The sequence below is a fragment of the Chiloscyllium punctatum genome, chromosome 3 (genome assembly GCF_047496795.1).
Source record: "Chiloscyllium punctatum isolate Juve2018m chromosome 3, sChiPun1.3, whole genome shotgun sequence".
Taxonomy (NCBI): domain Eukaryota; kingdom Metazoa; phylum Chordata; class Chondrichthyes; order Orectolobiformes; family Hemiscylliidae; genus Chiloscyllium; species Chiloscyllium punctatum.
Genome location: NC_092741.1, coordinates 143,476,827 through 143,489,880, shown reverse-complemented (window position 1 = coordinate 143,489,880; position 13,054 = coordinate 143,476,827). Strand labels below are relative to the sequence as shown.

The 13,054-nt window shown below is 40.4% G+C and overlaps 1 protein-coding gene across 2 annotated transcripts in view; it reads right to left on the bottom strand.

The window, feature by feature from the left end:
- The window catches only part of lpin1a (lipin 1a), a 113,511-nt gene extending 101,115 nt beyond the window's left edge, over window positions 1–12,396 (bottom strand). Inside the window, exon 1 of one of the 2 annotated variants that reach the window (XM_072561946.1) lies at window positions 12,278–12,396. In XM_072561946.1, the coding sequence (XP_072418047.1) occupies window positions 12,278–12,346 (69 nt within the window). In that variant the 5' untranslated portion in view covers window positions 12,347–12,396. The remainder of the gene's footprint in view (window positions 1–12,277) is intronic. The other variant, XM_072561948.1, reaches the window with a different exon arrangement.
- Between the last annotated feature and the right edge of the window lie 658 nt (window positions 12,397–13,054).

Below are 13,054 nucleotides of genomic sequence, written 5' to 3'. Positions count from 1 at the left end.
TGGAGAATTGTGGTGCATCTGATTCCTTGGAGTAGGCAGCCCCCAGCTCCAGTACTCACCCAGATTGCCACAATAGGGACACTTTATTAAGCTGTGCACTGTGCTGCAGAGCCCAAATAACGCCACTCACCTAATTTGGGCTTCTATCAGCTGCCAGGTTCTGGTGAATGGTCTGATCCACATTCAGGACAGAGCCCACCTCCCTCCCCAATCACCTCATTTCCAGAGGAATGCTGTTCTGATGGAACTTTCAGCTATTTCCCAGTCTCCTAGCCCACTTTATAACCAAACAGCTCAGCACAGTACAGGCCCTTTGGCCCTCTATGTTGTGCAACTTTTTATCCAATTTCAAGATCAGACTAACCTACATTTTACTATCATCCAAGTGCCTATTTAAAAGGCACTTAAAATGCCCCTAATGTGTCTGACTCTACAATCATTGCTGGTAGCACATTCCACAACACCACTATGCTGTGTGAAGAACCTCTCCCATAAACCTTCCTCCAATCACTTCAATTATGCCCCTCATGATAGCCATTGGAGACTAGGAAACTTGGAAGTTTCAACCCAGAGCTTTAAAAACTGAAGGAAGAATTGAGAGGGCAGTCTGAAGTGTCTGTACTTGGAAGCTCAATGAATTGGGGTTGGAGAAAGAAGAGAAAAAAAAAAATTAAAATGTCTGGTCAGGAAGTTGCATCAAATTAGAGTGTTTCTGGTTTCCTCAGTTTCTTTTTAAGGTTCAGTTCTAGCCTTGTGACAGCAGCCCAAACCCCAACACAAGCTAGAGGAACAGCATCCATTTCTGCTTTGGCACTTTACAGGACTCAACTGTAAACCACAAACTCTCCTCCATTTTGATTCCTATCCTAATGTTTTGTTTGCATGGTTTTGCTCTTATGCAACTAGGCCAAACCACTCAGATTCTTAAGCAGGCAGTACAGTGAAAGTGACCCAAAGTTAGTGAGGTTGAGTACCAGGTTTTAAAACAGACAAATTTATTCACAAAATTGCACTATGAAACACAGAAGAGTAAAGAAACCCTACAGAACTCAGTCTATCCAGACTAGATGTAACTATGCTTTTCTGAATATACACAGCATTTGCACTAAACAAATCCCATTTTAAAAAATCACAGTAAAAAAAAATAATAGAACAGATGCTTACAGGTTGAAGTTAGAGAGAGTGCGTTCACAGTACACTGCTGAACTCCCAACTGGTTCCGGGCTGAACTGCTCAGCTAAAGAGCTGACCAGTACCCTTCCATTATCCAGGTCACTTCTAAAACATGGCCACTTTGGCCTGAAGTCTCATCTGTTTACATATATACAAAAGGCCTAAGAATACTTTTCATCTCTGTACCAAACTCTTAAAAATCAGAACCTGGCCTGTTTACAACCCCTCTGGAAAAAAAGGGATCAAGGACACGGTCCTCGAGAAAAGGAACAGCTTTTAGGAAAAACAAAAGGAACCAGCTTTGACATCTCAGCAGCACTAACCCATTTTCTGCTATTAACATCATCCATTCCAATCTACTCTGCATCAGTAGATCTTCTCTACTACAGTAGCACTCCCTTATCTTTTGTTCAGGGAGCACCTTTGCTGAGAGTGTCACCTGCTCCACACTTTGTAAAACCTACCATTCTTCCAGCCCCTTCAATTCTGAAGAGCCATTTTGGACTTAAAACATTCCTGTCAGACCTGCTGAGTTTCTCCAACATTTTCTGGTTTTAATACATATCAGGTAAATGTTTAATGAATGCATTTCCAAACCATACATCAATTTTTGTCTTCCAAGCTGCACACCATCTTGACTTAAAAAGTTGTTACCTCTTTAATGTTTCTGGTTCCAAGTTTAACAATTCCAGGTCTATATAAAAAGAGCTGCTTAAAAATGTGTTGCTGGAAAAGCGCAGCAGGTCAGACAGCAAAGGATCAGGAGAATTGACATTTTGGGCATAAGCCCTTCTTCAGCCTTTCCTGAAGGACTTATGCCCGGAATGTCGATTCTCCTGTTCCTTTGCTGCCTGACCTGCTGCGCTTTTCCAGCAACACATTTTTAAGCTCTGATCTCCAGTCCTCACTTTCTCCTATAAAGGAGCTGCTATCTGCTATCTGCTACACCTACAGGTTTAATTAATTCAACTTCTCATGAGTAACAAATAAAAAGCTGATCTTGCTATCCTGATCATGAACCAAAAAACCCAACTATTCTGCATATAGGAATTAAGGTATTGCTTAGGTTTGGGAAAATTATACTGTTGATAACTACCAGAAATACATTCAGTAAATATTTATATCCTTATAAAAACACCAGTTAATATTACTAGAATCCAATAGTTAAAAATCATGTTTATGCCAATTAATCTAAACTTGACAAAAATGCTAAGTGCTTGTTATTTAAAAAAGCTTGTCCGACTTTGACTTTATCTTGATTGGAGGCTGCTATTTAGTGTGAAAATGTTGGAAAACTTTTTACACAATTGATAGTTATAAGGAAAAACCTCACTCAAAATTAGCTTCAGGTGTATGGTTGTCCTTTCATTATACTCAGACCTCACCCACTCAGGAATATATTCCTATTCTAAACCTACCTGCCTAGAATCAAAGTAGTAAGGGTGTCTTCTTCACTCACCTGAAATAGACTGAATGGTGTTGGATAGAGCCTTTTGCTGAGTCTATCAGGAAAGGAGGTCAGCCCAAGAGGGGTGATCATTCCAGGCTGCACAGACCTGCAGGTCAAAGTCTCCTTGTACATGGATAATGTTACTGGTTTTGCTTAGATCTGCTGTCATTATACAGACTCTGCAACAGTTCAAACTGGCTTCTGGAACCAAGGTAACAGAGGCAAGAGCAAGGTGGTATTCTTTAGGAAGAGAGCCAACCAAGCCTTCTCCATCCAGGCTGGAAATATGGGTTTAAGGTGGGCTGGGGTGTACACCAATGCTTGGAGCATATTGCCAAGGGAAGGCAGAAACTGAGCAGATGGGATCATGCTCCTACTCCATTGTGGGTAAAAACCTGGACATTAGGTGTGAAGTGAAGTGATCTAGAGTTGCTGAATGTTGTTCAGGTTTGGCCTCTTCCCCAAGCCTGTGCCAGTGCAGTCAACTGGACCATCTTCCAATTTTAGATAAAGTGGAAAGATGGTGTATAAAGCCCAGGGGGTTAGAGGTTCCAAACACAATCCCAATCTTATGGCCACCCTGGCGTGGCCACATCAAGCTGTGCATAGACCCTCAGTCTGCAAACATCACCTATCACTATGTACAGATTCTTCCGATCCCTGGTGTTACAAATAATAAATCTGGCCTTGGTGCCACATAATGCTCCAAATGGTTAGTCCATTCCATATGTCCCTCATGGGAAAAATGTTTAAAAAAATTTAAACACTTGACCACAAGTCCATCAGGAAGTAGTCAGGACATAGAATCCTAGACACCCTGCAGGTAAAGGAGAGGGTGCATCCTGTCACATGGTTCTCTGAGCAGACGGTCAAGGTCATTGGGCAGAATGCCACAACACCAGAACTTTCCAAACAGCACCAAGACATCAATTGCCTATTGGTGAGAAGGTCATTACTTGAGATCTTTTACACAGCCAGACTCTGCTCAACCACACTGCCCTCAAAGCAGCTACGGAGATGGAGAGAGGCTGCCATACATCTCCTGCTGCAATGTGCCTACACAGCAAAGGTAGGGAGAGAGATGCAGTAGTTTGTGTCAAGTTTCATGCCAAGCAGTTCTATGACACAGGACTCTGCTCTATGGTCGGTTCCCCAGTATGCACAGAAACAATTGAATGCACCTGGAAGACCATCAACTCAGTGAAAGATGCTCTTTAATCTGCCCAAAACTGGTTGTCCAGTGCAAAAAAGTTGACCACAACCGTGGTGTTGCAATTGGCACATTCCAAGGTCCAGGACTATGTGCTGGGGATACATGAAAGCTCAGGGCAGCCAATGCCAAGCAAGGCATGCAGTGGTGCAAGACCACCATCTAAGGTTATTCTGCAAAAGTACATGGGGGTCCATTCATTACCTCAATTATGTAAATTGAGTTTCTTGCATGAGTAAGGAATGTCTTTGGGTTTTGCTGCAACTGTAAATAAAGTCAAACTCCAATGTTTGTTTGTTCTCTACATCCAGAACATTGTAGCAAACATTTGAAAATAAAAAAAAAAGAGATAAAACTGCTATGAAAAAAAAAAAGAGGATGTTTTTGCATAAAAAGAAGCAGCACGGAGGCCTCATTGCACATAGCCTATGAATCAAGTACATTGTAACCTGACTGCCAGTATGTTGCGATCTTTTTTCAGACTTCCAAGTACTCCCTTCCCAAGTTCACAAAGTGGTTCCTCTAACCTGCCCTTGTAACATAAACGGAGTAGGTCAAGACTCCCCTCTGCCCCGTCTCCATGATTGGAGGGAAGAGGAGTTTGTAAGATGGGTTAATCCATATATTAAAAATATTGCCCATTCCACCACAATGTACCTGCTGCTATTTTTGTAGCAGCAATTTCAAGTCAGGGTTCAGGGTTGAATAGCCTCCTGAAACTGTCGAACTATGACCTCAGTTCCCTGATGAGAAAAAAAAGGGGTTTTTAAGGTTTCGAAACCTGGTCAGGTATCCATGTTGGGCTCAGCTGAAATAGAATCCTTAGGTAATGGCTACAATTAAGTAATGGCATGGTGTGTCAATGGTTAGCAGTACTACCTCACACCATGTCAGGGACCCAGATTTGATTCCAGCCTCAGGCTACTGAGTGTTGTTTGTACACTTTCCCCATGTCTGCATGGGTTTCCTCCAGGTGCTCCAGTTTCTTTCCACTGTCCACAGATTTAATGGATTGGCTATGTTAAATTGCCTGTCGAGTCTAGGGATGCATAGTGAGGCAAATTAGCCATGGGAAATACAGGGTTGTAGAACATGGGACTGGATGGAGTGCTTTTTGAAGGGTTGATGTGGACTTGATGGGCCAAATGGCCTGTTCTCATGCTATAGGAATTCAGAGGAAAAGTCTATTGAAACATTAAAAACAAATAGCTTTTCTCCTCCCTCACAACTAGATCAAATGGCTCGTCAAGAAAGGCACACAGCAGGATTTTATTTTCTGACTATTGGATAGCTGCTGGCTCCTTTAAATCCATAAACTTTAAGATTTTTTTTAAAACCAAGGCTTAAACTGACCTTATCTGCCTGCTACAAGCAATAAAGCCCTCATTTCATAGATTTGTGCACCCCCTCCACTGTTCAGAGAAGATTTGGAGATGCCAGTGTTAGACTGGGGTGTACAAAGTTAAAAATCACAACACCAGGTTATAGTCCAACAGGTTTAATTGGAAGCACTAGCTTTCAGAGCACCACTCAATCAGGTGGTGTTGAGAGATTTTTAAACTCTGTTCAGAAATGTTGTTATTACACACCTCTGGAGCCAGGCTTTACCATAAGAGGGCTCTTACAGAAACATAAGGTTCACAATTAACAGGAATAAGTCTCATCGGTAATGAGTGTATGAATCCAGCAAGTTCTTAACAAGAGGGAAGCTAAAGACAAAATACCACTTTCCCAAAACAAGCTCTAAATTGTTCAGAGATTCCTGGACGCTGTTCTTTCACTAGTTGTTAGACTTCCTCTCACTCCAGCATCTAAAATCACACTAGCATCACACTAAATCAGATCAGTAAATAACAAATGTCAAGGACAGCGAGTGAGCCAAAACTTCCATACCTTAAACTAGTGCTGCAATAGGGAGCAGCTGCTCCCTGCTGTGGAGAAATTATATTACATCACTTCAAGGAGAATGGAAAGGAAGCATGCTAAATGTAACTTTGTACAGCCCAATTTTAGTTTGGATCAGTTTGTCAGGAGTCCTATGGTGAGCAGTACATTTGAAGTAAACAAGGGAAAGAAATTTTAAACCAGTGAGCCTAATTTACTGGTTTTAAAAATCTGCATCCTAGTGATATCAAGGTCAGTACTTGGGATTGATAAAGGTGTTAGATGGTGCTGACTAGATGTCGCAGTTCATCTAGTCGAGACGAGAGAGATAACTTAAAAAAGGAAAGGTTAGGCCTTATCCAATGAAATGAGAAGAATAGAGAGATGGTCTAAGACTTGACAGGGTGCACGCTGGGACAACATTGCCTCTCGTGATGTTGTCTAGTTCTAGATCATTTAAAAATAAGACTCCGGAGAGGAGTATTTTGTCCCCCTCAAAAGGGCTGAGGATCTGTGGATGACCATCTTCTCCAGAGATCAATGGAGGAAAGATCATTGGATATTCTCAAGACGGAGTTGGATGGATCTTTGATTTACAAGGGTGTCAAAAGGGTGTGTGGGAAACAGGAAAAAAATGCAACTAGGGCCAAACCCGGACTGGGCACAAGGGTGTTAAAAAAGATGGAGTAGGTCAGAGGGCTGAATGGCATTCTCCTACTCCATTTCACAACAGCACTTCTGTTCCTCTTGACCCCCCAGGCCACCAAACAAATCATAGTTTAAAAGCTTATTTTTGGCCTCTTATGGTGAGGTTTCAACCTTGGTCTTCGAGGTCCTTTGCTGATCTCCTGAATGATCAAGTTAAAATGCTGTTGCAGGGCCAATGTCGGTATTATGGTAGAGATTGAAATTAAGCCCAAGGTGCCCAAAGTTGGCAACTCAGTTGATATTAAAAAGGCAATGAAGATCAAGTGTCAACACTGGCTTAAAGCTGTAGAGCATACAGCGAGGATTCAAACTTCTCCCAATTGCAACAGTCATGTTAACCCCACTGCAATAATAAGTCATTGCTTTGCTGCAGGTGTAATTTAATCTTTAAAAAATGACAAAGTCTTAGCAGAACAATGGAATATGCTCATTTACAGCACTATATGTCAAACCTTACTGAATACATACTTTAATACCAAAGTTACCAGCATCTTCTAATGAAGAGTGCCAGGTATTAGAAATCATTTGGAAATGCCGATGTTGGACTGGGGTGTACAAAGTTTAAAAATCACTATGCCAGGTTTAGTCCAACAGGTTTATTTGGAAGCATTAGCTTTCAAAGCACTGCTCCTTCAGTGGTTGTGGAGAATAAGTTTTAAGACAATTTATAGTAAATATTTTACAGTGTGATGTAACAGAAGTTATATATTGAAAGAGAGCTGGATTGTTTGTTAATGCTCTCATCTTTTAGAATGACCATGTTGGTTTCAGTTCTTTTAATAATATACAAATCACAATTTAAGTTACATTCTCAAGTGAACTTTAACCATTGGTGTCATGTCAGCCCAGACAATGTATTGAAAATGAGTGTTTCCCTGTGTGAGGCTGCCTGTGCCACAATGGTCAGACTGATTCTAATCAGAAAATAGATTCACAGAATCTTACATGAATTCATGCAGTTTTTGATCAAAGTAAAATGTAATTCTGAAAGTACAAATTCACCCACAAATGCAGGTGTGCATGTGTTTGTCAGGGGTAATGAGTATCTGTGAGAGAATGTGTATGAGTGAGAGAATGTAAAGGGGTATAAATCAGAGGGTGCATGAGTGTGTGTGGAAGTATATGTATGGTGAGTATGAGAGAAGCTGTGCTTGTGTTTATGGGTCTGTAGGAGCAGCTCACCAAAACTTTCCCCACACCTCTACTTCTTTCCTTTAAATAACCACCAAACCTCAAGTAAAGCATTGATAGTAGCAAACTGCCCAGCTTTCAGGACAATGCCATACAACTGTGTCATGGTGGACACTGCAAGATGTGTCAGAGTGTCAACACATACCACCATAACACATGGGGACACCTCCCACCATATATGTGGCAGGTACTCATGTGACTCAGCCAATGTTGTCTCTCTCATACACTAAGCAAGGATGCCCTGAGGCATGGCCCAGTGAGACCCAGAGTCTATGGCAATGGAATGAACACCGCACCAACAGGAGTGTTCCCTCCCAGTCGGAGGGAACTTCAGTGGTCTGGGACATTCGACCTTGGACCTTCAGGTGACCTTCCTCCAAGTGGACTTTGGGATAGGTGACAACAAAAAGTGGCCAAGGAAAGGCTGATAGCCAAGTTCAGTACCCATGGAGATGGCCTCAACTCGGACCTTGGGTTCATGTCATACTACAGGTGACTGCATTGCATTATGTACACAGACACATATTCTCCTACAGACCCATACACGCATGCAGACCCTTTCTCACACACACCCTCAGATGTATACCCCTTTACACCCTCTCTCAGAGAGAGACTCAACCCTCGCCACCACCATCCCCCACCCACATGTTTGTGGGGTGAATTTGTACTTGCAGAATTACATTTTACTTTGCTCAAAAACTGCATAAATTCGTGTAAGATTCTGTGAATCCATTTTTTAAGATTAGAATCAATCTGAACATAGTGGGACAGAGAGTCTCACACAGGGTAGCTTAGTGCATTATCTGGGCCAACATGACACAGATTGTTAAAGTTACATTCTCAAGTGAACTTTAAGTTCTGGGATTTACATATGAAAGAACCAAAACCAACATGGTCATTCTAGAAGATGAAAGACTTCAACAATCCAGGCCTTTTTCAATGGAAAGTTTCAGTTCCATCACACCTGTAAACTTTTGCTATAAATTCTAAATTCTGTGTCTTAATCTTATATTCCACAACCACCTGATGGAGCAGTGCTCCAAATAAACCTGTTGGACTAGAACCTGGCATTGTAATACATAGTTAAAAATCAAAAGTCATTCTAAAATTTAGTCTTGATGAGAATATCTTAAAAGGAGTCATAGTGGGGCTTAGAGAATTAACTTTCTCACCATAGCTGCTGCCAGACCTGCAGAGTTTTCTTGATTCTAGTATAAGTTATCACAAGGAGAGTTTTTTCTTAATAAAGAATTTCTTTATTTAAAATGTGAAATTAAGCGGAAAAAAAAGTTGGCTGAACCTTACTTGTCCTAATGGCTTGATATTGTTAGGTTTGCAGATGATAACAAAATTGGAGGTGCAGTGGACAGCGAAGAAGATTACCTCAGAATACAACAGGATCTTGACCAGATGGGCAGAGAAGTGGCAGATGGTGTTTAATTTAGATAAATGTGACGTGCTGCATTTTGGAAAGGCAAATCAGGGCAGGACTTATAAACTTAATGGTAAGGTCCTGGGTAACATTGCTGAACAAAGACCTTGGAATGCAGGTTCATAGCTCCTTGAAAGTAGAGTTACACGTAGGTAGGATAGTGGAGGCAGCATTTGGTACACTTTCCTTTTATTAGGCAGAGCATAGAGTACAGGAGTTGGGAGCTCATGTTGTGGCTGTACAGGACAATGATTAAGCCACTTTTGTAATATTGTGCGCAATTCTGGTCTTCTTCCTATCGGAAAGATGTCGTGAAACCTGAAAGGGTTCAGAAGAGGTTTGCGAGGATGTTGCCAGGGTTGATGGATTTGAACTATAAGGAAACGCAGAATAAGCTGGGGCTGTTTTCTCTGGAGCATTGGCAGCTATTGGGTGGCCTTACAACTGATTTTATAAACTTCTGTATGATGGCATGAATAGCCAAGGTCTTTCCCTCGAGTGGGGGAATTCAAAACTAGAGGGCATAGACTTAGGGGAGGGGAAAGATTTTTAAAAAAAAGGACATAAGGGGCAGAGAGCGATGCACGTCTGGAATGAGCTGCTGGAGAGAAAGTGGTGGAGGGCAGTACAATTACATTTAAAAGCCATCTGGATGGGTAGGGGAGTAGGGATATGGGCCAAATGGGATGAGGTTAGGATTTCTGGTCAGCATGGATGAGTTGGACTAAAGGGTTTCTGTGCTGAACATCTCTATGACTCTAATAGTACTTTTGTTTACAGCTTATCATTTTGAAAGTACTTTCCAAAATGAATTACTTGAAGCAAATGGGATTGCTTTCCTAAATACGGTCGTCACATTCCATAAAAGGCAGCACTGCTAGAGATTGGAATGGTGACTAGAAAAACAGGAGGACTGATTCTCCATAATAATACTATGGACCTTTACTATCCATTTCAATCATCAGAAACAAATACACTTTTATCATCTCAGACTTCAAAGTAAATGCTTCAAGGAGGAAGCACTCTATCACAGCTGTACAGCACAAAAACACATCCTTCGGTCCAACTTGTCCATGCCAACCAGGTATCCTAACCTAATCTAGTCCCATTTTCCAGCACTGGCCCATATCTCTCCAAACCCTTCCTGTTCATGTATCCATCCAGATGCCTTTTTAAAAAAAGGTTTAGTAGCTTCCACCACTTCCTCTGGCAGCTCATTCCATACATGTACCACCTCTGCATGAATGTGTGGCCCCTTTGTCTATTTTAGATCTTTCTCCTCTCACCCTAAACCTATGCCCTCTAGTTCTGGACACCACATACCCCAGGGAAAAGACCTTGTCTACTTACCCTATCCATGCCCCACATGATTTTGTAAACTTCTAGAAGGGTCATCCCTCAACCTCAGGTGTTCTAGGGGAAAAATAGTCCCAGTCTATCCCTATAGTTCAAACCCTGCAACCCTGGCAACATCCTTGTAAATACCAGTTTTGGTCCAAAACTTTGTACAGACAAAAAAAGTTAAATTCCCTTACTGAATTCTAAAACTATGGAGGTAACAGCTATAAGTGCACACAAGATCAACAGAAAAAAAATCTTTCCTGACTAGAATTCTATAGCATCTTGAGAAATAAATCAACAGTAGTGCCCAAAAGCATTGACACAAAACAGAGCCTAAGGGGAACTATATTCAAAGGTTATAGGACAAAGCTTGTGTCAGTTGTTCACAAACTGATTGTTGAGGTAATTGTCTAATGTCAACTGGCATGAAACTGGCACAAATGATTAATGTTACTTTCTACTGACTTCCAATTTAATCTACCAGTTGGATTAGTTACCCCCATGTTCACTTACTATAACATCAAGTCCACTCAGTGTTTTCACAATACACAATTTCCTGGGTTTTATTTTGTTATAATGAACAAAACATAGTGGAATCAATATTAACCCTCACTCTCCCAACAGTCTTTAGGGAGTATTGGTTTGGGAATTAAAAATTAAAGTGGTGAAATCTGACTGATATCTACCAAAACATCTGTTACTTTTTAAAAAAAACAAAAAAGTATAAATGGTTTGAAAGACCTGTCTGATCCCTACTTGCAGAACATTTTAGTACAAAATTGTAAAAACAGGCTCCCACAATGCACTTGGTCTCAGTTTAGAAACTGCCAGCTAAATTTCACAGAGCTTGAGAAACTTTGCAGCTAAATGGAGGTGGAGGCTGTTTATTGCAGAAGATATGTGCATTATTATTAAACTTATTTTCTTAATCAAAATTTGTTCAAAAAAGTGTTATTACACATGTCTGGATCAAGTGGGACTTGAACCCAGGTCTCAGTTCAGTACAAGTTTGTAAGCCAACAGGCACAGGTGATCCTCATGGCTCCTTCAGCAGGCTTACTACTAAATGTCACCTCGACTCACCAATGCAATGAGTCAATACTCTGCAAAACCATCACACCAAACCTACTCCCCTCAATCCCACCCTCCACACTGATAACTGGGAAAGCCAACAGTGTTGAATTAAGTAAAACAGATAAGATGCAATGGAAAGGTAATTAAAGAAAAACAGGTTCAGATATTTTGTCTAAAGTCCACATGCTTGGAATTTACAGGACTTCCTCAATATCATCCTTGCCCACTTTAAATTGCTGTAGAAGGAACAATTTATTGAAATAAACCTCAATTGAAAGCTTTCAACAAAGGCATTCACCTTTAATTGAAGACATCTGGTTCAATTTCTATGCTGCAACCCCAATTATTTGAATCAAAAGTAGCTGGTGGATGTTTGCTCTTAGGTTTCTTTTCCTCGAATGTAACTTCAGTATCAACATCTGACAGAAAATAGCTTCGGGAAGTAGCATGCCCTGTACGGCATGTAACCAACTCTTCATATAGATCAAAAGGAGGCATTTTGCAAAAACTGAGTTATTTTCAAATACCTGAATTATAGGAACTAATTAAAGATTACCCAAGTCAAATAGAAACAGACAGAAATATCACACAATACAGGTTTTGCCCTTTTGATAGTCACTAGGAAGGGATCAGAATTAGTTTGGTCTACTTAAACTCATTTGGAAATTAATACCAAGTCACAGCAATAATTAGTGCATTAATTAGATATCTGCATAACATAATAAACATATCAAAATACTGGTCTTTCATGTCAAGGTATCATGTTTATTTTATTAGATTCTCAGAGTGAAAATTATTAAAGTACAGAACTTACCCACGACCAAATAGATTCTGTTGGACTTCCAATATACTTAATTTCTTCTTCATTTTCTTCTTCTATCATTTTCTTTTCATACTTTCCTCAATACAAGTTAAATGCACGTCCTGAGCAGTGTTGTTTCAAAGGAAATCTTGTCTACTGAATACCCAGTATGTTGCTGAACATGTTTACGTGCTAATTTTACATGGCCATCCAAGCAGAAACCTGAGCAGAGCGTCAGACTACAGTCCCTGACCCCTCAGATATTCCAGAGTTACAAAGCAACAAGTTCAGCTGCAGTTTTAATGGAAGGTTTAAAGATTGGTAAACAACCCAATTAAAACTAAGTATTTGAAGCAGTTTAAGTATTATTAAATCTTATGCATCACAGGCTTGCTAACATCACATTTCTCTAGAAACCTTAAATTGGACAAGTTTCAATTATCACAGGATCCATTAGGGAACTTGCAGTGCAAGTTGCTCCTGATTCAGAACTTGGGGAATCAAAATAAAAAAAGAAGACAACGTACAAAGCATTGAACTAAAAAAAAACACAAATCAACTGCAATCTTATTTCCATAATTATTTGATTATATTAGAACATTTAAATGGTCGCAAAGAACGTCATATTGATAACAGACCTCCTTTGCAAGCAACTAAAGGCAATTGGGCTTATTGCTTAATAGAATAAGGTCAAATGAAAGGGCTCGTTCACAACTGAGAGGATAAAAACAAGGTCAGAGAGCAAAACATCTTAATTTAAGTGAACCAACATTGAAAATATGTCAAATG